The sequence below is a fragment of the Haemorhous mexicanus genome, chromosome 2 (genome assembly GCF_027477595.1).
Source record: "Haemorhous mexicanus isolate bHaeMex1 chromosome 2, bHaeMex1.pri, whole genome shotgun sequence".
NCBI classification, from domain to species: domain Eukaryota; kingdom Metazoa; phylum Chordata; class Aves; order Passeriformes; family Fringillidae; genus Haemorhous; species Haemorhous mexicanus.
In genome coordinates this window covers 32,614,772-32,641,151 of record NC_082342.1, presented here as the reverse complement: position 1 = coordinate 32,641,151, position 26,380 = coordinate 32,614,772, and the positions used below count along the sequence as shown (strand labels likewise).

At 39.0% G+C, this 26,380-nt stretch overlaps 1 protein-coding gene across 2 annotated transcripts; it reads right to left on the bottom strand.

Annotated features, from left to right (window-relative positions):
* Positions 1–712: 712 nt before the first annotated feature.
* On the bottom strand, positions 713–23,189 carry KEL (Kell metallo-endopeptidase (Kell blood group)). 2 transcript variants are annotated; one of them, XM_059838290.1, is made up of 19 exons: positions 22,876–23,189; positions 22,627–22,779; positions 17,412–17,553; positions 15,876–16,079; positions 15,162–15,286; positions 14,079–14,225; positions 13,792–13,854; positions 12,616–12,804; positions 12,082–12,227; positions 10,702–10,825; positions 10,093–10,203; positions 8,982–9,080; positions 8,379–8,456; positions 7,822–7,925; positions 6,848–6,958; positions 4,764–4,831; positions 4,371–4,528; positions 3,494–3,586; positions 713–2,282 (listed from the first exon to the last, which is right to left on the bottom strand). In XM_059838290.1, exons 2-19 carry the CDS (start codon positions 22,642–22,644, stop codon positions 2,106–2,108), a joined length of 2,157 nt encoding a protein of 718 aa, XP_059694273.1. In that variant the 5' UTR covers positions 22,645–22,779; positions 22,876–23,189; the 3' UTR covers positions 713–2,105. The 2 variants fall into 2 exon arrangements, with proteins under 2 accessions (XP_059694273.1, XP_059694272.1); XM_059838289.1 differs by having other exon boundaries at positions 22,940–23,189.
* Between the last annotated feature and the right edge of the window lie 3,191 nt (positions 23,190–26,380).

Genomic DNA, 26,380 nt, shown 5'->3' with positions numbered 1-26,380 from the left:
TGCACATACTGAAAGTGGTTTTTCCTTTCTTGTTTCTTGAGAAGCAGACAAAAAACCAAATAAATAAATAATAAGTGCTCAGTAATTTTTTCTAAGCCAGCCTTCTCCTCTTGCACTTCCCATATGTTCTTTGTGTAAAAACATCATAGCGAAAAATAAGAATTAATTCAAGTCACCAATTTCACCAGTGCCCCTGTCTTTTAAACAGAATATTATTAAATCCATAACATATATTGAAAGACCAAGAAAAAATAAAGCATATTCCAGGGAACTGTACCTCCCCATACACCTAACAAAACAGATACAAGAAAAGTTATACTCCTCAAAATGCATATTGTTAGTACCTTTACCTTTTTTTAAACACAGTAAACACAGAAGCCAACTAGACTCAGAACACTGAAATAATGTCTATATTATACACTTAGTGTTGCGCAATGTTATTTCCTATTAGCATCTTAAAAAAAGCCTGTCTGGACATGCTGCTAGGAGAAAATAATTGAATCAGTGAAGAGAAGGAAGAGTATACACTGTTTAAGTGGTAATGATAAGTACAAGCCTAATTTTGTTATTTTTATGATGGTAAATAAATCAAATTATTTTAATATTTGTACTTATTACATGTGAAGTTCAACTAAGAGCATCAGACAAGTTGTGAACAGTACAAATACAGAAAAAGATACAGGCCTGATGATAAAGAATTGGCAATCAAAGGTTTTTTTTTTTCAGAAGCAAACACTTTATTACTGTTTTTGTTAGTTAATGAAAACAAAATCTCTGAACAGTCCATTCTTGGGAAACATTTTGCTGTATTTGTCAGTACTTGAAAAGGATTAACACAGTTATTTTTAAAATGCTTCCATTGATAAGGGATGTTTCCACTTGCCATCATCTATTCCACAAACAATCCCCGGCAGCCAATACAATAAGTGAAATAAAAATGTTCCCATAAACAAGAACAGTTTGAAGAGTATGCAAAAGGTATAAGTATTTTGTATACTTATTAACATCAGCAAAGTTTAGAACATTGGTATAAATTTTCTAATTATGAGGCCCTGAAATAGATGTAATTATTACATTGCTCTTAAGAATGTACTTTAGGCACTTCTGCTACCCCAAATCATGTTGTTGCTTACTCTGTTTTTGCTCTAAAGCAAATTAATACCTAAAATTCAATTTCAAGTGGAAAGTAAAACCCTGCAACAACTCTATGCCTCTGCTTGGATGGTAAATATTTACAAATGTAGGAAGAGAACCAGGTTCAGGATGCAGAGAGGCTCTTGGAATTCTAGTTGTTCAACCTTCAGAACTTTAAGAAACCTTTGTGACTCTCCCATACTGCATCCTCTACCATATCCTCAACCCTAGACACTTTAAAAAAGAGGATCTTGTTGGAAAAGAAAGATAATCTGTTCTCAGCTCCCCAGTTACCCTCCCATTAATAGGGGAGCCTTCCTCTTCCCTCTTATGTCTGAGTTTTGCTGATGAAACAAAAACAGAGCAGAGAAGGCCTCCAGTAAACTTCATCATTAAGTCACTTACCTTTCAGCCTACAAGTTGTAGCCACTGAGTCTTTCCTAGCACCTGTCTCCATTTAATAGCAAAAGAAGAGAGGGCTCCTCCCTCTCTTATAAGTTACATGTGGTTTGCACAGTAACCCATAGGATTTCCCCAAGAGCTTTTATAAGATATGAACAAGTCTTACAGCTCCTCTTTATTGACTTGCCCTGTCGACAGGACTGTGGGGCTGCTGGAGCAGACTGGTAAATACACTAAACAGAGGGACTACTAATGTAACAGTCTTTCTGTTCACAACTCCTCACACACTGTTGCCTACTAGAAACTGGCCAGTCACCTTGCTGCCCTGGGACTTGTCACACATCTGGGACAGAGCACTGAGAGCCTTGGAGGAGATCCCTTCCTTGTGAGAGCAGTTTAAGAATTTCCCTGCCATCAAATGCTGAGGAAAGGATAACAACAAAAGAAAGGCAAAGGAGTGAATAAGAGCACCATGTCACCCTAGAGGCCCTGAGAAGATGGTCATATTTTCATGTGTCAGGCCTTCCTCTCCCTGGGATCACATCTCTCTTCCCCCTCTTCCATGCGCGCTACCAGATTCGGCATTTGTTGTCTGGGTTCATTGGTGTTCCACTGGGACACTGGAAGCTCTTGGAAAAGTCCTGGCTATTGCTGACAGGCCCAGAGACACGAAGTGGCAAAGGACTATGTGGATCTGTGTTCAGGGAAGACTGAAGCTTCTCTGGATCCTGGTGTCCACACATTGCCTGAAGGGAAGCAAAATAGAAAAGTCAGTTTGGCTGAAAGTCCTCATGTGAACAAGACTTAGGGCTCCTCATGCCTCTGCACATGTCAGAGGGTGCTGGAGAAAACAAGGAAATGTGCATACATTGCTGACAACAAGATTTTCTTAGGATTGTTTTCCCTTTCCTTAAACTTCTCTGTCTCCATTTCACTCTCTGACAAGTCATCTGCACTTTTTCTATACTGCATAGTCCAGAACACAGAAAATTTAAGCCACCCTGGCTAGGCTCATTGGACTCTATCTAAAAAAGTGGTAAAGATGTCTCAATGCCTAGATTCAGCTTCTTAAGTGAACTCAATGAGTGCCCATCAACAAAGGAGTGCACTCACACAAAATCCCATTACTACTCTAGAGACTTGGGGAGGATTATATGACTTTACTGGTGTTAAACTGGCAATCCAAGTCTTCATTCTCATTATTTCAGTCACTTTTTTATCAACAAATGATGCGGCTGCCATTTGGCCTCTAAAAGACCCAAGAAGCTGGTTTTTTCACTGCTCTCACTTAATAAACACACAAAACTTCTCCCTTGGCACAATTACAATGACTTATAAGGATGTGATTTTTTGAGCACAGAAATACCACCATCTATTATAAGGAACTTGGCAGCACAGCTATGCATAGCTGCACAGTTTACTGCAGCTTCCCACAGAAACAGCAAACTATAGGTGCATGTACTTCTAGTTCTTTGTCTCTAAATAACATTTGAAATATGTTTTTTCACTATCAGTCAATCAGAGGGACGTGACATCCAGCTATGCACCATGACAGAGAAGTGAATGAAGGAAGGGAGGGACAGAAACATGACTTTTACAGTTAGATTTCACTTTCCATGTGAAAGATTGCTTACAACAGCAAAAAAGTACTCAGAGGCTGGCAATGAAACCTGCTTTCCCTGACACAGTTGTCTGCTACAACTTAATTTTGGTGGATATCACTGCTTTGTAAAACATATATTTGCAGATAGGCCTTTTGTTAGCTTTGAGATCCACAACAGGTTAGGAGCTGTAAATATGATTTTTAGCTTCTAAATGAGATTCTGGATCTCACAGAATCATTGGTCATTCTCAGTTCTGGGAAGAGGGGGGAAAGTGATTGAATATTGAGAAAGACAAACTGTAAGGGTGTGGAAGAAATGGAGAGTGAAAAAGACACATGACTAGAATTCATTACATGAGCAAAACTGAGGTAGAAAAGTTGATCGTGTGAAAGTCCAATCTTGGGTAAATCCTCTTCTTTGTGCTTTTTCAGCCAATTCTTATAGGCCTGTGGAGAGATAAAATGGATAATTATAAATCTTCGTTAGACAGTATGACAAGTTCATGTCTTCTGCCATTAAAATCTATCAATCCAATATATATTTAATAAATTAGCAAGTTTGTATCTCTCTCCTCATTCTGAGGCTCTCTGATGCTGCCCATGCCCTTAATAAATCTAAAGTGGGAGAATACAATACAATACATAATTACTTTCCTTACCATTTCAGATGCTACTACACAGATACTAATACACACATTGTCATAGGATGTGTTAATTATATTGTGAGAGAATGAAAATTATTTTCCAAAAAAATCACAAATATTTGACTATAAATTAAAGACTTTCTGCCTCCCAATGTTCTTCATGAAAGAATGTAACAAGTACTATTTTAGACCTAGGTATCTCACACCACCCTCAGCAGTTAAACTCCTGAAGTACTGCTGAAAACATTGTTATGGAGTCATTTCACCATCACACAAATTTCTGTTTCATGTCTCAGCTTATTTCCTCAAGTAAAACATAAGCATATATACAATAGCAGGCTTGATTTAAGCAGGGATGTAAAGGGGGTGAAGGGGACAAGTTGTCTTGCATGGACATATTGAGACTATGAGTAAAGCTCTGTGAGGAACCTCTCTCTGGACTAACAGAGGACATGCTGGGCTCATGCTCCACTGGCACAGGTGTGCAAAAATCTGGAACTGGAGCAGGACATGGGAGAGAGGAGCAGCAGGGCAATCTTGTGTGTTATGTAGTCAGACTATGAGATTGCAGAAGTAAATTACAATACCTGGTAAGCGACGGCGAGCCCTCCGGTGTCAGCTGTATTCTCCAACAGTGTGAAGGTGCCATTGACATTAAAGCTGTAGCTTTCATACTGCTCAACCAAGCAGTCTATAGAGCTTTGTAGTGCACTCCTGTTGCATGCAGGACAGCCCTCAGGCAACACTGTGGGGGAAAAAAGTCATAGAAGTAAAGCTATTTATGGCATTCACCTGTGTTCCTCACACTAATCACTGATTATTCCTAGTAGCCAGCATGGACTGAAATATATTTTCCTTAAGTTCATCTACCTTAATAATATATGTATATATTGATGTAAGGACTAGGATTTCAGATCCTCTAAGGGGAAATACCAGTGGGACCTAAAAGAGTAAATGAAGACACCACAGCCAGTACCCACCATAACCATAGAATGCGTGAAGAATTTCATGTGCCATGAAGACCCCGATGGCTCCAAAATTCACAGCACTGAAAAATAAAGATGAAAAGAGAGCTTTTGGAAAGAAAAAGAGGGCAGGGGAGCATTCTTTATACTGAGCACAACTGTGTGCTTCACAGGAGTGTTCTACTCTGGGACCACACAGAAACACTTTCTATGTATTGTCACTCAGTCATGTAAAAGTGCAAATACAAGTGCAAATAATCCTACCTATGCTTAAAATTATGCTATGGGCTTACTTTAAAATATTTGTTGCTAATAAGTCATCATAACAAAGAAGAGACTATGAATAAGATTCTGCCTTTATTAGCTGTAATGACAGGTATTGCTGTTGTTGATATATGTCCTCATTGAACCTCTACTGTCTGAACTGCTGCACAAACAGCAAGTACAATGGAAACTATACAAAAGCAGGATGTTTAGAAAAGCAGTCTTGCAACTTTTGTCGAGTGAGAAAGGATACATAAAACTGGCAAGGCAAATTAGAATCATGATGTTTTGACTGCAGTTACTCTGGTCTAGCATTGGCAATCTTGTTACAAGCAAGAGGTTGTCCTAGAAACCAACAAACGTAATTTCTATGGTTCTATGCTCTAATACTCTATCATAAAGTAGAGAACACCCAAAATGCATTTCCATTATATGAAATTATGGGCTTATTCTTTCTTCCCATGCACTAACACTGCTGAAGCATGAAATTTTTGTACTAGATTATTATTCCATCACTGGGAACTCAGTAGGAGCTCTATAGCTGATAATTTATAAATTTTACCCAGAGAAGCTGTGGATGCTCCACCCTTGGAAGTGTTCTGGGCCAGGCTGGATGGAGTTCTGAGCAACCTGGTCTAGTGGAAGGTGTCCCTGACCATGGCAGGGGGGTGGAACTAGACAATCTTTAAAGGTTCCTTCCATCCCAAACCTTTTTACAATTCTATAACAATTGTACTGCTTTGCTGAGTTCTTATTTTAAAAATTATCCTCACAGTCACCTGAATTGGCTTTCTCCAGTAAACTCTAGAGCATCATTTGAGAAAATGCTATTGTACCAACTCACCAAAAGCTGATAAAGTTTTACTTATCAGTCTACTCGACTGAGGTGACAGTGAGAAAAATGTACTTTACTAACCCTGAATACAAAAGGAATAAGAAGGCATAGACTCTTTTTCACTGAGAAAGAATATAGTGACAGTCCATGCCACTGGAAAAAAAAATTCTACTATTTCTTTTCAACTATTCTTTTGAGATGTCCTTTTCTTCATACTATAATTAATTGATAAAATACTGCAAGCACTAGAAGATCACCATCGAGAAAATAATTAGTTTTAACTGAAACATGTTTCTTTTGAACTTTAGCCTCTTGCCACAATGTGAGCCTTTTTTTCAGTACAATAGTACTAGGACAAGTATCTATCCACTATAGGCAAAAAGGACATAGAATTATATGTTTACAGTCAACTGTTTGGAATGCTTTTATTATCAGAAAAAATATTGCTTAAGAGATCTGTTCCATATGATGAAAGAACAGAACCAGAGGAGTATGGTCTCTAGAAGTGTTGTTATTGCTGGGGAAGACTCAGAGTTAAGTCTATTTGCTTAGTAGAAAGGGTTTCTTTTAAAAAAAGAGAGAAGAACTGTGATACATAAGAAAAAGACTTCTGACAAGAAGTTGCTCTGTGAGGCTCCTATTTTCTCTGGGTTAGATTTCAGGAATCCTTGGAATTTAGAAAATGAGAGGCAAAGGTGGAATGTCTTCTTTGCAGTTAACCTACACGTGACTTCTGCCTCTTTGCTCTTTGTGTCAGTTCAGTTTCACCTAGATTCTGATTTTGCTTCAGCAGAGTCAATGATCACTTTCTCTCTCTCAGAATGCATCAAGCAGTATCCATCTGGCTTTAGAAAAATCTGGGCTTCCCCCCTTTCCTGTGTCTTTCTGGGATGAGGTGAGGAAAAGAAATTAAGGACAGACCGCCTGCTAAGATTCCTCCTGGAAGCATGGTGCAGCCCAGGGACTACATTCAGTTTGCACCTCTGAAGCCCCTCCATACCTGGGAAACTCCATGTGGAAAAAAGGACTGCGGAACATTCCAGCTGGAAAAACCACCATGTGGTGGCTTATTGAATAGTATGAGTGCACACTCCAGGGGTGCACATGCCAGCTAGAAGCAAAATAAAAAGAGAAGAAATTAGAGAATGTACTAACTCCTCATCTCACATTTTGAACCTTTCCTTCACTGAGCTTTCAAAAAAAGATCAACTGTTCACACAGCACCAGCAAATGATGAAATTCACATTCTCTAGAGTTACAGGTGTTTGAAATAAATCTTCAATTGTTTACAGATGGTCAGAACTAATAGCTTTGTTTTCACAGATATTCTCCCTCACAATTTCCCTGTCAAGTAAATTAGGATTAGTAACCTCCTATGAAGTCGTGCATAGAATACTCTGCAGGAGATGTAAGGCCCTAAGCCTGTCTGTCAATGCTGCCTTCCTTCTGAAGCATCCTATGTCCTGCCTTTGAGGTGACTCCACCAGCATTCCTGTCATCACAGTGCCTTGCTGTTGGCTTTGTTAAGAAGTCCAGGAGAATCAGCTATCCCCCTTAATTAAGGGTGCATGGTCAAAAAAAGTGGGTGTTTTTCAGAGATCTGGTGCTCTCTTCACAATGAGGAGTACTTAGGTAGCATTGCTCAGGCTCAATGAAGGACAGCCTGCCAGATTCAAGGTTTCTTTAAGGCAGCACGCAGCAATGCAAACTTACAGCAACATTCAGAACTGGTGAAACCACTTTCAGAGGTATTGAATACAATTCTGCCCACTGGCTCCCACCTGCCCTTTCTCCTCTTCCACAGTAAAAGAGAGATATAGACATACAGTTATCACAGTTCTGAGTGACCTGCTCTAACTAATCCTGCTTTGAGCAGGAGGACTGGACTAGGTGATCTCCACAGGTTCCTTCCAACTTTAGCTGGTTCACAAGTATATGATTTAGTTATATTTTTCAGATCACTATCTGACTTACTTTTTCTGTGGGTTATGCTGAAGGAGCTTCAGGTAGGAATTTTCCCTCAGTACTTTCAAGCAAGCCACCACATTGAGGAAAAAAGTGTCTGCATTTATCTCCAGCTGAGGGAAGAGACAGGGGATGTGACTGTCATAGCGCAAAAGTGAGGAATGAATTGAATTATTGAGAAAAAGAAAAAATGAGAAAAAGAAAAGTCCCATGGATCAAAAAAGGGTTAATCAGAAGAGAAACCAGTGGGATACTTGTAGTTTTTTTCTCTCCCATTTCTAACCTTCAATTTCAGATATGACAGGAATGTTATCTGAAGGCCAAACAGAATATACAGACAGGTAAAAAAATTACTTTTATCAGGCCAGCAGCTCTAAATAGGAAACAGTATAGGCAACAATATAGAAGCAACAGATAACGGTTCTGTGGTCCCATATGTTCCCAAAAAATGAACTCTAGGAAATGTGCTCCAGAGGTCATAGCCTCTTTTGTAAGCAGACAAGACAGCAGTTGATACAGGTAAACTGCCAATAATGAGGCAGGCATGTTTACATTATATAGCTCACTTTCTGGTATTCCACGTTCACTTTGTCAGTCTGGAGTATGTGAGCTGGATAACCAATCTCCACTTGTAGTTTGGATACCTAAAATAATAACAAACAAACATAAAGAAACTTGATCAATAGGAGGCTTCACATTCTGCAAGTCCTTTTAAAGGCTATTTCTAAACAATGTAAGCATGATCTGTGTCAGCCCTTCAAAAGGACAGCTACTTTGTTTCAAGAAGGCATCTTGTCCTGCGGCTCTGCTTTCTCAACTCTACCACCCAAGGCCTAATGTTGTTCTTTTCTTTTCCTTCATATTGTCTTCTGCCATTCAGCTTTTTAGCTTTTAACCTTACTAGATGTATAAAATTTAATTATATCTCAATAAAATTATTCAGAGTATTCATGGACAGGCAAAAACGGAGCTTCTCTATCAGCTTATGTACCTATGCATGCTGGCACTTATAAAACCACCTTCAGTTTTTAGTATTAATAAGACATCTATTTAAGACTGTGTGCCTGTAGAAGCAGGTAGGAATACATAAAGGTGTAGGTCTCTTCCATTCCTTCTCCAGAGGCTTCAGGGAAAGGAAGGCCTCAGTAATTTCTGCCTTCTGCACGCACCAAGGCTTTAGCATTTTGGCGAGTCTGTTCATCCATCCACTCCACCTGATCCAAGCGGTCACAGAGGGCATCTTGGATCACAGAGAACATCTGCTCAGCCTGCCATGGAGAAAAGAAGGCATGGTCACAGTTGCACAAAAATATTGCTCACTCTTAGCTGCCATCTTCCCATGTTCTAGCAATTCAACCACAGAATAACTGGGGGGAAATTCCAATTTTTTTGTGTGTGATGAAAGAGATTTCATTTTCTACAGTGATTTAGCCTTAAGTTATCTGGAATCCAGTTTTTCTTTACAGGGCTCACCATTCTCTCCCACACACCTTTTCATCTGGCCTCTCACAGTAACTAAGAGGGAGACAATTCCTTCTCATTTGATGTTGAATAATTGCCTCCCCTCTTGACCAAAATGAAAATTCAGTATCCACAAGTATGGCAATCTGAGTCAACCCTTCTTGAAATTATGCTTTATTCATAAAATGTATGCTTCCCTACATGAAGTCTTGATTTTCCGATTAGCTTTTCTTGGTGTTATTTATTCTTGCTGCCTCATAGACTTCAAACTCTGATAAACTAGACGCTACACTAACTTTCCTCAAAAAAAAAAAAAAAAAAAAAGGAACTCTGACCATCACAGGATAAAAAAACCAGGAAATCTTTTCCACACTGCAGGCAAGTGTTCTTTTTACTGTGGATCCACTCAGAATGTTTTCATATGATTGCTTAGTGCCTTTGCAACTGAAAATCTTATTGGGAGATATCACACTGGTGATATGAATACTGTTAGTACTGTTAATACTCTTATTCCAGGGAGTATACAGAGATTGCATGCATTTGTAGGGCTGTCATAGCTATTGGTGCTGCACAAACAACTTTTCTAACAGTTGAGACAAAGATAACAGCTGGTATTTAGCACTGATTATTCTAAAATGACACCAATTTCTTGTTCTGACATATTCCCAAAAAAAGGAAGGGAAGTGCATAAGCAGAGGGACAAAAGGTAGGAAACCTACAGATGATTTTGCTGCCTTAATGTGGTCTTAAGGTGGCATGTCAAAAAAAGAAAGAGGTGAAGCTGAACTCTGCTTAGGGGTTAAGATGATGAATACCTACAAATTTCTTGGTCTGCTCAGGGAAAATTTCTTGCACAATCATCTTCCCTAGAACTGGCTCAAAGAAAGAGCTGGTATCAGTCAAGCACTTCCTCCAGCGCTCAGCTGGGATCTGTAGGAACAAAGAAGTAGAAATACATGAGAGTGAGGACAAAGAACTAGGAAATCAGTAAAATGATATGTAGATGTGTGGACAGTAGCACTGTCTAAAATTGACAGCAGTGAATAAGTAATGTAGTTGTATTTCAGCTACCACAGTAAAAATTCCTAGTAAAATAGTTATTTCCTTATGATTTACTCCACTTACTTTCCCTTAAAATGCAGATTTGTATATTAGCAGAGAAAAAGCCATAGAAGAAAGGTCACCATCTATATGTTTTTCCCTACTCCATGATGCAGTACACTCAGCTCCCTAAACTTCTGAGGGTCATATCCACTCACAAATTTCTTTTGAGGAAAAGGAAGCTCTTAATGACCACGGGAGAGTAGTTTTTCTCCCCAGATCTAAGAAACTCCATCCATCTAAGGTATCAAGAGAACATTCAGAAGGCATGAGCTACAGAGTTCAGCTGTTGGGGAGACTGAAGAAACTGATAAAAGGCTAACTCACCATTCTAGACCCCATTTTTCCATAAAGGATCTTATACAGCTCCAGGCGTGCATCTTGGAATTGACTGTCAAGGGCTGGGGAGAGATTCCCAACCAGACAAACAATCATATAAATGTGAAGGACCCTGTAGAAAGAAGATTGAAGGCTGGTAGCCATAAACACAGGAGCGAGCTAAGTGTCAGAGGAGTAACTTGAGGTAGAGAAATCCTAGGAACCTGAACAATGACAACAAAGAACTCTGAACAGAATACACCTGAGGCTATCAAAGAGGGATGATTGACATGAGTTGAATGCAGAAACTCCCCAAAACATTGTGGAGACTTAAGGGGGAACTCCCTGCTGGGGCACAGGATTCTTTATGGGAAGTTGGAGAAGATACTTTTTAGGACTGGGTGAAACATATAGAATATTATGAGAAGTCTGTGGGATTATATAAGATTTATGATAGCATGTTTATGGGAAGGACCAACAGCAGGGAAAGGGAAGGATCTCCCAGTGGACTGGGAAAATGGAGAGGAAAGCAGTAAGAGGGAAGAGTTGAGTGTAAACTTGTACTTGCCAGAGTGTCTGCCTGACTGAGCCCTGCACATGGTAACCAGGATTTGTCCTCCTAACTTATTAAATGCTATTGTTAAGTAACATTCTACTCAGTGTGTGTAAAGATGGAACTGAATCCTGGAGAGATGACAAGTCTGAGAGTTGACTGCTGGAGGGACTTTGGATCCAGCTAGCTTCTAGAGAGAGCAGCAGTCTGAGAGCTGGCTATTGGGAATACTAGTGGTTGGGAGCAGCTACTGAAGAGACCTGATAGTATAGGTGTGCTTGTAACAGGAAGACACCAGAGTACCAGCAACCAAAGACGGGCTGCAAGACTCAGGGGATCATATATTCATGTGATATATCCAAGTGAACACCAGGGGATCTTGGCCAGCTTCTCAACAGAAGAAATAAATACTCAAGACCAGCTCTTGGAGTGAGCCACATTATGTGTGTGCACACACATATTTCACTAGTACCGACCAATGCCAATCAGCTGGAACTGAGGAATAGAATCAGTCTGTGTTCATGTTGGTATGAGTGCTATGGATGAATGGGTTCCAGTCAAGACACTGTGTTCCCTCTCTGTGTGACACACATAAATATATTATTTTAGATGTGTGTTCTTACATGGTGCATGCATATGCAAACATATTGGGAATATATGCTAAGCCATAGCACTGGCAAAACCTGTGGATATAAAGCCACAACAGCCTTGCAATTGTTAGACTATTGGATTCAGCAGCCTTTAACACAGCAGCCTCTAATCTAATAAACTTATGGTATTTGAGGAAAAAATTTCTTGGGACATGAACAACTGCAGCCATAGATATTGACTCCTACCTTCCCTTGTGCCATTTCTCGATGAGCTGTGACATGTTGCTTAAGTAATCCATGTCATGCACTGCAATTGGCTGAGAGAGGTTCATTGGCACAGGATGGAAGACAGCCTTGAGACACGCCAGCCAGTCAATAGCAGGTGCCTTTTCCTGCAAGTAAACAAAGCTTACATGCTGAACTATGAATCTAAACTGGCTCACTAGAAGTAATAGGAAAACCAGCATAGTCTTCCCAATAATGTTGAGAGATACTTTCGACAAGTTAAATTGTTTTAATAATGTGCATCTTGAAGAGGAGAACTGACTTTTTTTAAGGGGAATTAGCACTGGGGAGGGAGAGAGTTGTGGGCCTGAAAAAACTCTGTCAGTAAAAGACCATAAGTTACTGGGTTATTTAAAGCTCAACAGGCTCCAAGTGTAATTTGCAAGACAATGGCATTTAAACACAGCATCTCATATCTCTTTTGATCTGGATGTTCAGAATGAAGTCATGAAAGTCACATGTAACTGTGTTACACAAGCTTCAAGGCACAGATACCTGTAGCTCCCTAATGGTAGTGTGAAAGAACAGCATCCCCCTCTGCTGTCTTTTCTGCAGTGGAGTGACAAATCGCTGGAGGTTAGAGATGAAGGACAATGTCAGGGAAAAGGAGTCAGGGGGACCATCCTCTGTCCTTCCAAGTAGGACCCCCAATTTCTTCAAATACGAAAGATACACACGTAGAACCTGCAATACAGAGCATATCTTCAATGGAAGATACATGACCAAAAATTAGTCACTATATCCATCCATCCATCCATCCATCCATCCATCCATCCATCCACCCATCCATCTTGACCATATAAACTTCAGTCCTTCAAAACTACTGCAGACCCATCCCATCCCTAAAACTGTCTTCTTGCTGCAACATCCTTATGTAATTGTTCATGTGGAATACCCTTTGCCAAGTACAGCTCCTCTCTCAGTGAAGAGCAGTGAATTCCCCAATGATTCTTTTTCTCAAATCTCACAATTACTTCAAATACTAGAATAACTTTAGAGATGTAAGCCTGCCATCTCTGGAGTCAGAGGAGAGAAATTCAGTGATACAATGAACCAGTATTTTAATGGACAGAAAATGTCAACTTGTTTCTATTTTCAGAAAGTTTCAGATGAATGGTTATGATAGCTCAGGAGTTTTTTTGAGGATTTTTCTGAAAGGCTCAGATTGAGAAACTGACATAACTCAGTTTTTATGAAGTTCAGAAATGATAAAGTTCATTCTGTTGCAATGTCCCAAGGTCAAAGAACTTGTTCCCCCAAAATATGTTCAAACACTTTAAAATAAGCTAAAAAATGCTAGCTCTCCCTCCCTGCAACACACAAATTTTTTATAAAGCCTTATTTTGGACAAAAACATTTTTTAAAAAACATTAGTTCAAGGCAAAAAAACTAAAAGGAAGCTCAGGTTCAGACTACTTAGCAAATAGAAATTAAAATTGTAATTATAACATTCTAAACTAGAAGCTTTAAACCTGGCAGCTAAAATAGTTTAAATTTTACAATCTATCCTTTGGACAAGTGGAGTTTTTTAAAGAATTCTTTCTGGAGGCATTTTCAGAGGTCACTGACCGTAACCCATGGAAACAGACCACTCTGAACCAGGAGGCAATTCAAGGAGATTCCCTGCATCAAATAGCTATTTTTACCTTTCTTCAGCCTCTGATATGTTACCTCAAGATAATTTTTCTCTTTGAATTCACTCTCAAGTGGAATATCAAACTCAGGATGGTCAATCTGCAAAAAGCAGTAAAGAAAAGCATTATTTTCGGAAATGCAAATGTGAGGGCATTTTGGTATTTTTTGTATCACGGAATTTGAAATGCTATTAACTTGCTTTTATTTTGGAAAATGTTTGCTCAGTTCTTCAGAGAAGGACACAGGCTTAACTTGAGCAAGTCTTGGTCTGACTTTTTATTCACAGTGCTTCCTTGATAATGCTCTTTCTTTAGCACACTCACCTGAATAATATTGGTCTTGGGGTCAAAAGGAGTAGGTCCCACATGGACTCTAAAAAATGGAAAGGTGCTGTATCTGCTCATGAGAATCTGAAGAGTTTCATTAAAATCTTTTGTTTCCCCCACACCTGTGTTATGCCATCCACCAACCTAGAAAAAGACAGAAATGCTGCAAGTGAGAAAAATGGGTTGGATCTGTACTTACAATTTTTTTTTTCTTTTACACCTATAAGCTCAGTCATTCTGATAACTGAGAAGCAACAGAGCAAAAAGCACCAGGGGAAACTCATGAAGTGTTCTACAAACCCTGCTGGCTTTAAAATGATCTGACACTTTCCCTTAAGTAAAGCAATGAACTGCAAAATGACACAAGGAAAAGGAATTGTAATTAGCAACAGAGTAAGGTGTGTAGGAAAAAATGCTGGATAAGCAGGAGACAGGAAATAGGTCTCATTTTTCTGAAGCCATCCAGAAAGACAAACAGGGATCAGTGATTACAGGTCCCACCTCCCTGACAAGCAGATTCACAGGTGGGCCTGCAGTCACTGTTCCTTTTGCTGGAAGGTTCTGCATCCTCTTTTGACACAGGGCCTAAATGCTCTTTGCTGGAAAGAGAGATGTCCAGCCCTCCCTGGCACCAAGAGGAGTCTCCTAGAATGGACAGAGAAGGATTTTCTCCTTCAAACAAGCTCTCCTGGCAGCCTTGACTAATGAATGATCATCTTGTTTTAGACACAAAAATTTCATCCATTTGCAATATGCTCCCTAATCTTCGAGTCAGATCCTACTGAACCAAACTTCTGAGATTAAACATGACCCCTCTCTGTAGACTTGATTTTTTTGCCATCCTTCAGTAATATATAAGCTTACGAGGAGAGATTCAGGTACCTGATGTCAGAAAATCAGTTCTTAAAACAGCATTTAAAGCTAGAAGATTTATCACTTGGAAGTTGTGCTGTGAACCATGACTAGGGTCAGATTCTATGAAAGTTACATCATGTAGGACTATATGATTGCACTTGCCCATTTTCCTTCTCCCTGCAGGAATTCTCTTCCTGAGGGAGAGGAAACAGCACAAACACTCACCTCATTTAGGAGGTCCTTCAATGGCTGAGCTCCTTGGGATTCTATTCGTTCAGTATCCATGCAGGAACGATAAAATCGTATTGCTTTCTCCTTGGCTGAGCCTCTTATCCCAAACTGTGGACTTTCTGAAGAAAAAAGTAGATTTAAATTTTTTAAAAGCAATTAAAAAAGAAGCTGGGACCATATTAGAACAGAGAACCATTTTAAGAAAATACTGTATTTTGATCCAGAACATTTTAACAAATACACCCACATTTCCCACAATGACCCAAAGCAAGGGACCTCCTAGCACCATGACTCTTCCTGAGGCCAAATATGTGAGGTTTTTTGCATGGAAACAGGAGCACAACAGGAAGTTGGCGTATATCTAGGCTTCAGTCCCCCATGGAGACAAGACACATCACCAGAGTGCACATTCAGACTAGCACAGCAACAATGGCCTACTTTGACAAGGTAACAGGAAAATGGTTTGGGTTGCTGTCAGAATTTAGAGTGTGACTTTCATCTTTTACACTTGGCAAGAGGAACTAAAATGTTTAAAATGCAGCTACTGTAACATGACATGCTCAAAAAATAAATCTGTACCTGTAATGATAGAAGAACGAAGAGAGGGGACTCAGTCCCTGCTAGGAATGATTGTGCTCTCAGTCACTACTATTGTCAGACCTGACCGGGGCAGATGACGAAGGTAACACACCAATCATCTGATCCTACCTAAAAGCCTTTTCAGGATCAACAGGTTTTCTTCCAACAACACATCAAATACATTTAGTGATTCTTCTCTGGTTCTACTTGACTGTTTGCCTTCCCATCTGCCACAGGCATATTTGTAGAAGTTCTCACAGGGGTTAACAGTGTCATTCCTAGAGTTCAGAAGTCTTTCCAACAGAGCAGGATCTGACTCAGCATCACAGGATCCTGAAGAGGAAGTAAATAAGAGAGAACTGAAAAGTAACAGTAGAGAGTGAGAACAACTCCAAACAAAAATCTTTTAGGGGGCATTTACCCCAAAAGATTGATTTTTGGTACAAACTCCTTTGCATGCAGTGTTGAATTCTTTGTAAGGTATTGCTGAATGTGGAGGAAGTGTGTTCTCTCTTTCACATCCCAGAAATATTGTCCTCTGTACTATCTAGGCAGCCACAGGCTGGATTATTCTGCCTCCTCAATGTCTTTCCTCTGAATCAGCCAAATTTGGCCACATGATAAACAAGAAGCTACTGATGGTGTCAATACATGATGCAAGAGAAGGACATAGCACAGAGAAAGAAATGAGATAAGATTAAATCATGGGTTTTTTCAAGCATGGGGAACATTTTTCAGCATGACATTTGTCAAAAGAGGACAAGGATATTTCTAGAATATTTTGCTTTGATCTATAATTTTCTTTTTCTAAACTGCTTCAAATTGCCAGGACTACATTGTCATTTTAGTTCAGTATCTTATGTCAACATCAGATCAATTATTTACCAAAATAATCCACCTGTAAATCAAGGTAAGATTCCCATACTATGGTTTCAAAGTTGACATGGAAGAAGGTAGGCAGAGTGGAAAAGGACTAGATCTAAACAGATTTTCCTTGGTCTCTGTAGTCTCTAACATATAACAAGAGCTAAAGAAAAAAGCTAGGTAAAGATTCAACAGTGCTTATTTTGGAGCAGAGAATGCCTGTATCCACCAATACAAATGCAGCTTCTGTATTGAACTTTCTATATGCAAAGGTATTCACATGGACCATTCTGCAGATAGTTCTTTAGTAAATTTGGAAGGCAAATTAATGTTTCTGGTCTATACTCACAGCTTCTCCATTAGCAAGAAACTCTAACTTTTGCTTTTACTCTATGACTGCACTGATCTGTGCTAGGAAACCAGGACTAGACTTAAGTCAGAGACAGAAAGGCAAAAGAGGAACTCCAATTCTCAGATTCAGTTCAGTTTCTTGACTACAGAGAGAGCAGAACATATTGATGAGGTGCAATAGAATATAATGCTGTTCTTCCTCAAAACTGGGCTCAGGCATATTAAATAGCAGGCAGAGGAGGACAGACATGGTGGATCTCTTCCCACTGTCACTCAAGGAAGAGGTAGAAAACTGTTTGACAAAATGGTGCTATGATTCCTGGAGATTCTGAAAGTGTGGCTCTTAATACTGACGTTAAGCTTAAAACATAGTGGAGGCTGGTAAGAGAGAAAGGGATCTCAGAAATGGGGTGGATGAGGAAGAATGGAAAAGAATATCTCATATTATACCTAGAGCACAAGTCATCACGAGGTAGGTGATAAGCAATGTAAAGCCAAGGAGAGTACTGAGAATTAGTGCACACAGAAGTAGGCTTTTCCTCCGAAGGCATCGTTCTTTCTTTGCATCTGTTCTCAGCTCCTGGTCACAGGTCTGAAGAGACAGAAAAAAATCAAGAAAGAAAAATTCATATTAAGGTCAGCACTAATAACATACTCAATCTCCCACCTAATCTACTAGAAAATCATTCACAGGACTAGTGCCAAAATACCAATAGTCATCCAAGTCATCTACATGGCTGTACTCCCATGGGCTTTCTCACTTTCTTCATTTCCCTGTTTTTTCAAGCTATAACTGTTGCACAGTTTTATGAATTACTCATTGAAAATCCAGCTTGCTCTGAGGAGACTTGTCCCTCCATGTTCATTCTGGTTTATGGAATCACCTTGCACATACTTCCTGAAGATATCAAAGCCTTTTTGAGTCTATAAAGCTAATAATAGGATGGCTAGGACTGGTGCTTATTTATTCTGCCAGAGAATGGCAATCTGAGCACTAACTTCAGATCTCTCCTCAAGAAATAAAGTACTGCATCTGAAGCCCTCTAGTCCAATTCAAGTGAGAGAAAAGATTTGCTCTATTCTACATATTGAAGTAAGTTGTAAATTGCTGAGATCTTACATAGAGACAGGTTTTATGTCACTTAGATTTAGTTTTCTTCATAATCTAGGTGTGTCTTTTTTGTCTGTGGAACAGGCTAGGGACCTAATGAGTACACCTCCTGTTTTAGATATCTGTTTTAGGATGAGCTGAAGCATTGTCCACAGTTATTTGTCCTTTTCTCTGTTGGCTGCAAAGGAAGCTAGATGACTATCATAAGATACACCCCTAACACCTACCTGGATATAGTTAGATAATATGACATTTTCTCTCCTTCTGCATACTTAGATGTACATAAGACTGGAAAACAGCAGTTTATGCAAGAACAGACAGCGGAATGCATGCTGGTGATATATAAGGAAAGGGAAATAAGCTAAAAAAAAAAGAAAAGTGAAAGACTGAATAGGAATATACAGTGATAAAAGGGAGGCAGAAGAGGGGAAAAAAAGCCAGAAGATAATGGAAAACCTCAGCTGTAGCAAACAAGGAGAAAATCTCACAGCTGTGAAAGCTGAGGGAAGTGCTATTGGGGGAGTCCTACATGTCACTGTCAGGGCCTGGCCTGTACTGTCCCCACAGGCTCAAGTTTAGCTCCCTGTTCTATCCTGATTCTTTGATAAAAGAAATCTGTTTGAAAAACCTTATCAGGCCTTGGAACTCTTTGAGGAAAGGCAAGAAGCAGCCTTAGTACACATGCCCACTTTTTCACTTGGCCATCTGCAGCTGAGCTCTGCTGCAATAGCAGCCATGCCTTTGTCTGGACAGGCATCCATCGATCTGGATCCTGACCATCACCTACAGACTTGATTCTACAGGTTTGCCCTTGGACCTGTCTCCTCACAAGGGTCTTTCCTGGCAATCTACACTATTGGTTGACCCTGAGCACTGTCACCAGCCCTACCTTACCCCCCTTATGCCCATACTGAGGGATGCACCCCTTGCTTTTTAAGTCATTGCTTCTTGCCTGCCTTGTCATGACTCTCAGGTTTCAGATTGTCACCTGTCTTCTGCCTTTGCTTTTCCCTTACATGCGGCAACTAAACTGCATTTGTCACCACTCTCGGTATCTATGTTCTTTGCCACAAAACCAGGAAACATGGATCTTGACAAAAATCACAAGAAATGGAGCAAAATCTTACAGGAATGTAAGAATGTCATAGTATATGCCCCTTCACCTAAGGGAATATTAAGGAAATGAATGAGTCTGCTGTTAATCATCTGGACTAATATATTATTTATGACTTCTGCACAAAAACACTAATAGAAGGGAAAACAAAAATAAGCAATAGAAAAACAGACCTCATAATTTTATAATCTTTCAAACATGAATCTTATTCAATCCTGAATAAAAGCCTCTCAAAGGCTTACTCAACTCCTGGAAATGACTAACAAGAGTTGAATGCCTAATGCTTCTCTCCTTTAAAATCCTATTCTCCTGACTTCTTCAGGAAAGATACAGAATAACCAAATGGAGAGCAAGTACATACAAGTGACATTAGAAGTTGCTAGATACAGAACATGATCATACTGGCAAAGTACAATGTACAAGCTACAAAGGAGGAAATCCAAATTCCTTTCATAAGTCCCTGTAGCAAAACACTTGTTTTACTCCTGGAGTAAGAGAGTAAGTGTCACAACAGTACGGCAGGGAACTGAGTGAAAGAAAACTAGCTTAGCTGATAAAGGAAACAGGAAAACTATTCTTTGGCATGCAAGCCTTCATCTTTCACCATTTAGGAAATAGTGAATGATTTACACTCACAATTCTCCTAACTTCTTTGCTGCAATAACCTTCTTGTTTTTAACATAGAAAATCTGGCCTATTCCTACAATGAAATAGTGACAATTTTGCAATTATTTGGTTTCATGTTATCAGAAGACATCTGTTTCTCTCTTTTGAGTCATAAATGGCATGACTGTGGAGATACTAACAAGAAACTGGTATTTCAAGACTGCAGAATTTCTTATGAATTTTTGGTTAACAGTCAGCCTATTTCAGGCCTATGCATGATGTTTATTTTGAAATGCAAACTGCATCAAATAACAGAGTTTTAAAAATCTCTAAGAGAAACAGCACTGCCCCCCTCAAATCTCCATTGTGAAACAACTAGAGAAGTACCTGGCTGAGAGCAGCCTGCCCAAAATAATAACATAGCACAAAACAAACGACAAATAAAAACAAATGACAGGGGAGTGGAAATTAGTTGTAGACCTCTACATAAAAAGTGGATTATGGTCTGTGTTATGTGAACCATAAGCATAAAAATTGTTCTTGAAACACTTCATTTTCCATAATAAATGCCTTTCTAATCTTGCCTCTGTAACCGGGGTGGGATTTGAGAGAAATTGTGACCTACATAAACAGAGAAAAAAGAGGAGGGCAGTCATATTTAGTTCTCCTTTATGTCTTTCCCATGACAACAGATTAAACAAATCTAGACAGACAAATACCTGCTTTTTCAGTACTCTTAGATACTGACCGGAGCAAAATCCCTGTCAGATTCTTGATCTAGAATGAATTTCACTTTTATGCCACAATGGATTAAGTGGCTCACAGGCACTAAAATACAGACCCCTTCCTAAACCAGTGATTCTTGGCCAAGGCAGAGGTGTGGATTTAACTAGATGGACCCAGAGGTGGCATACCAACACTTCCAGGGCACAGGATACAGGAACATTACATAGCTTACTAAAAACAGCAGCACTTTATTGTGGTATGTTTTGAGAGCTGGTTGCTTCATCCAGAATGCTCCATATAAAGATACAAGTGAATGGTTTGAACAAGGCAGTGGAAAAGGATAAAAATACTTCAGCCTCTGACAGGTTTTTTCTTATAGGCCTCACTTATGGGTGAGAGGAATAATCGGTATTACATAAAGATGAATGCAATTTCCACTACAGTTTTGGTCCTTTCATGTTTTTAAACATGTGCAAATGCTATAATTTAAATGTCTTCACTATAGCTAAGTGAGAACAAATGGCTGTAAAATCATTAAAAGATGAATTCTAATAGCTGTAAATGATAAAAACTTATGACTTTAAATTAATGTACTATGTGTATCCTCTGACTCAAACGTAAGCATGACTTGGAATAGCATGACAAGCACTGTTATCACTAAAGCAAGAACTGTTTGATACAACTAAATCAGCCAAAGAATTTGATTTTCCTGGAGCATCTCCTTCTTTCTGTTTGTGAGCTGTTCCTGAATTCTAAAGGGAGGTTGAAGTTACTCTGCCTGATTCATTCTCCCCTTGCATTTTCACAGTGTTTAGTGCTATTACAGAAGAATAAGCATTTAGCTTTCATGAAAAAAAAATAAATTTTAAAAAAGAGATCAAAGGAAGAGAGAACTGAAGTTATTTTTCACAACTATTTACCAGATAATGTAGGGGTATTGTTTTTCAGCCAGTAGATTATTCATGAATTACTGACTTTGGCTATTACCCAAATCATGTTTATCACATTACTCACATGGATGGCATATTTTCAGACTAATACCCCAATATCACAAAAACCTTCATTTTCTTAAATGTATCTTTTGTCAGCAAATTATTTAAGCACATAATTTGAGCCCATTAAATGCCATTTGAGAAATATTTTAGCCTGTGTTTGAAACAGAGTACCTGCTCACATAAAATATGAAACAGAAAGGTTGCTGAATTGTATTCTGGAGTGCTAAAATTGTAAAGCAAAACCATGGCCAACGACTAAATTTATGATTATGGTTTGATCTTCATCACACAGAAATTTGGGAATGGATATACAGAACAAACATTTCTGCAAATTCTTCAACTATAAAAATTCAGACAAGATAAATAAAAGTGACTGCATTACAGCCACGGTCACACTGATCAGATCTCAATGTAAGGACACATGCACATTTCAGTGTTTGTATTATTTAGTAACATAGAACACTACACTTATCTCTGCTGCCCTTGAATGTTTTGTACTTTTTTAGCAACCTTGAGCTAACAGTTCAGTTCAGTGCAATTTATCTGTAAATATACAATTAAGACTTTGCTAGCTATTTATATAAGACATCAAAGCAGAAAAAGGACACCATGATACATGGGAAGCAATTAGGCTCACCATGTCATTCTCACATTCCAAAAACTTTGCCTTGCTTATCCACAACTATTTGTAGGGGGGAATCTGCACATTTCTGTGTAAGTACTTTCTTATAAAACCTTGCTGAAAAAAATGGAGATAGAATAAAATGTCATTATTATTTTTATAATAATTATTGTTGTTGTTGTTGTTATCATTATTACTACTAATAATAATTTAACTATTACTATTATTACTTGTTGGTCAGTGCTTCAAACAGCTCTCAGAATGGCCATTAGGGTGATTAACAGGAAGGGCAAGAACCCCTAAATCATCACACCATATCCCAAATCATTAATTCTGAGACCCGGACAAGACCTTTCTGGATACAAACTGTCAAAAACTCAACTACCTCGGTCCCGCAGTGCAATAAGCAGTGTAGCTTTGAAAGGGGAAGGAAAAGAGAGGTGTGCAACAAAACTCCCTCAGCAGATAACAAGGCAGACCCATTTCCTTACCTGTGCAACAGTGCTCATGCTTGTCACCGAGCAGGCTTTGCTCCTGCAGCTACCACAGTTGTGACCTCTGTTTACTTGGTTGCTATCAGTCTTCTGTGCCCACACACTCTGCTGAGTTCAGAGACAATCTCTTCTTCCCAGCTTGGCTGTTTGCTGTGGGGAGGAGAAGTGAGAGGAAAAGCTCAGAGACAAACACCCTTAGAGAAAATGGGAGGGAGGGAAATGGTGTTTCTGCAACTCTCCACCCACCTTCTTAACACCTCTACTTCTCATAAAAGGAATTTTTTTCCCCTTCTGTGTTTCTGTGACCCACCTGCCTTTCTGTCTCTTGGAGCACCACCGAAATCTTTTTGAACAGAAGTATGTGATTCTCTATCTCCCTCAGCCTCTTCTCAGCTATTCGCTGTTTCTTTTCTCTCCAGCAGCCTCACTATCCTGCCCACCCAACAAGCCTGTTTTGGTCTGATATTCTCCCTGCCACTAGCCTGTTTCAACCTGCTGTTGCCTTGGGGCCCGCAGGCTTCTGCCTATTGCTAGATAGTGTGGGCTAGGGATCCTAGTGCTCCTCCTCCCACGAGGAAAAGCCACGGTGCTGAGTTGCTTCTTCCTCTCGCTCTCTCATCTGCACCCTAGTGGCCATTCAAGGTGCGAACACATCTGACTTTTTCTCTTTCCCATTAAGAGGTATAGAAAAAAAATCATTAATTATTGATTCTATTTACAGTTGCTCATTGCTTCTTGGAAGATGGTCAGCCTGTGTGTCTTTGCTTATTTAAGGAGGAGTATTGGGAAGATTTGGGAGGGAGGTTTCTCTGCTTTGAGGACTGGGAATCCAGATTACTTCTCTGAGACATTAAAAACTAAGTAGGAGAGTGAGACATTGGGATTTGAGACCTTCCCAATTGGCAGCTGTGAGCTGAGAGGTAGTGGGGACCAGTTTGGTGTCAGCTTCCAAAGTGCTTGTAACAAGCAGAATACCAGGACGGGACAGTTTGCCTCCCCAGGCTGCAAGTCTCTGAGGAGAATATGATATCTTGATTCACTAGTCTGCAGATAATTTGATATCTGTTCAGTTATTCAGAGATCCTATCAACCTGATTTTTCCCTATTTCTGTAGCGCTTGCATAATTTAACTCTTTACTATCACAACAGATTTCGTATATGGCTGAAACCTGTTACTTACTCCCAGCTCTTTTTAGCATACAGGTTACTGGTAGCTATATATTTCTATATTTACCAAACAGTTCTAAATACAGTAAGAAAGTCCTTGCATACTGACAAAAAGTTGCCTACTGACCTTTCTTTCCTTGCAATGTCACTTCACCTTAACATCAGATTCCATTTTGCAAATACTTCTTGCATAAATTGATTGAGATTTGACTTAATGAAAACAATAAAACAGTCTTTTGTTAGCCACAATTGAGATCTCACAGTGAAGAGATCTTTGTAAACTATCTGGACAAATGTGTTCATGACAATATTGTTTGTTTATCTGTCTTAACTGTGTCTGAACTCTTCCACCTTCATAATTACGGCATCTAACAGCTGCCAAGTTTTATATAATGAAGTAAATTTTACTCTTTTCTCTATGCACACTATCTAAGTTTTAAAATTTACCTGGGCAAGGAATTTATTGCCTTTTTTGATTATAAAATGGTTATGATGATTTTGAATACAATGCAATTAAAATTAAAGCAAGTAATAAAATCTTGGCTGAAGTATTCACTTTTAAAATTACACTTGAGAAGACAAAAAAGCCTTTGGTCAATATGCTGGGAGGATATGATTGACATTAACGTGGTTTCACATACCAGGATCTATTAAACAGGTATTCTCATTTCCTCTTGATTAAATTAAATTTTGCCACATAGTTTGGCAAAACATTGCATTGATATTGCCACAACACATGGATTGTCCTACACACGCTACTTAGAAATGCTTTGAATGTGTATGGATGGTTTTTACCAGACTTGTAAACTAATCAGGACACATCCTGAACAGTAGATGGATCACGAGTTCATTTCAAGAGTGCATAGGATGTTTCAGGAAAGGAAACCTGAGAAACCCTCTCTTTCTCAATGAAGAGCACGGCTCTTTGAATTAGTACGTTTCAATGGTGCTGTGATGCTGAGAAAGCTGCCTTGCAAGATCTAGTGTGGTGGTGATATTTCTTCTCTGAAGGCATTACATACCATAGTAACATTATATGTTGGATCTAATAGACATTATTGTTGGATTCTCTATACTGTTCTGGAAAAGTATGCTCCGGAGTAGTATTCTGCTGTAGTGGGCATTGGGTTTTGAGTTTGTTCAGTAATTCAGTAGCAAAGTTGAGCTCTTATGGAGAGAATTAAGTTGTTAAAATTTATTCCAAAATTGTGTATCTCATTGAAAAAATGTGGATTTATTTCACATAGATGCTGCCTCTGTAACTATGGTCTAGATGTCCAGGTATAAGATATATTTTATCTGAAATTATATGATCCATACTTCAGAAAAATCTGTTTGGCTGTGGTTATTAGCTGTTGCAAAGTAATTCAGACACTGTAGTTATGTACATTTTCAAGGAGAGTTTCTTGCATCTGTCAGGGTAAGGATAGAGCATATTTGCATCTGGTAGCAATAAGGCAGTGAAGTACGCATTACACTTTCTACATCACCAAACTGGATATGGAAATTTCTTTCAGATTATGTGCTACAGGACAGTAGCACTTTCTGTCTGAAAGTGACAGTCTGTATATATATTTAAGCCTTGAAAAAGCTCTGCCTTGAAGACAATTGCATTATGGCATTGTAAATACTCTGATGGGGTTTTGAATATACAACCTGTAGAGCTTTGGACATCTTGAGAGCTGAATGCATGAAGTATTCACATATACACGAAAATGGTGCTGTTGTTTTTCCTGCTAGCATGTAGGTTTCTTTGAAGACACTTTTATTGCCTACAGAAAGCAAAGACAAAAAGTTTCCCTGTAAAATTTTTCTATTATAGAAGCAGGAAGAGGGGCTTGGGGGAGGCAGGGAGGGCAGGGAGGGAGAAGACGTCACAAGTAATCCTTATCAACTCATTCCCTTCTTATCTTTAAGGCACATATGACAGCTGTGCTCCCTTGAGTCCACAAATTAGTAAGAGAACCTCTGGCTTTTTTCTCTGGGACAGACACTTTCTCTCCTCTATACAGTGCATTAGCTTCTTCCAAATCTAACTGATCAGCACATTGAAAAAAATATAATGTTCAGCATGCCTTCCAGCTGTTACACATAAGAATGCTTAACAGCAATTATCTTTTAGATACCTCTTAGAATTAAATAAACATATGATTCAAAGAAATATGGACGTATTAAGTGTGTTGACATGCATTTGACAGATGTTGTTGCAAGTATTTCTTATGGTAATTTTAGATAGTTAGTATTTCAAATGGTTTGGAATCAAAAGCAGATTTCAGCAAATTATTTTTCTAATATCTGTCCTGAAGTGAAGTGAATTTTAATTGGGACTTTGATCTTCTACATCATGTAAATAGTAAATTCCACTGCAAGAGTTTGGTAGACTGAAGTTCTGCTTTGTGGATTGATATTCAGTCTTCAGCCTTCCAAAATATGTATGTATCACAGAGTGCATGAAAGATTGGTCTTTTAAAAAGAGCATTAGAAAAACATGGTGAGGCAATGTTAATGACACCAGCCATCTTGAAAACTCTTGTGAAAAGGCTACCACTTACAGAGACTGCACTTAGGTTTAAAAAAATCTTGT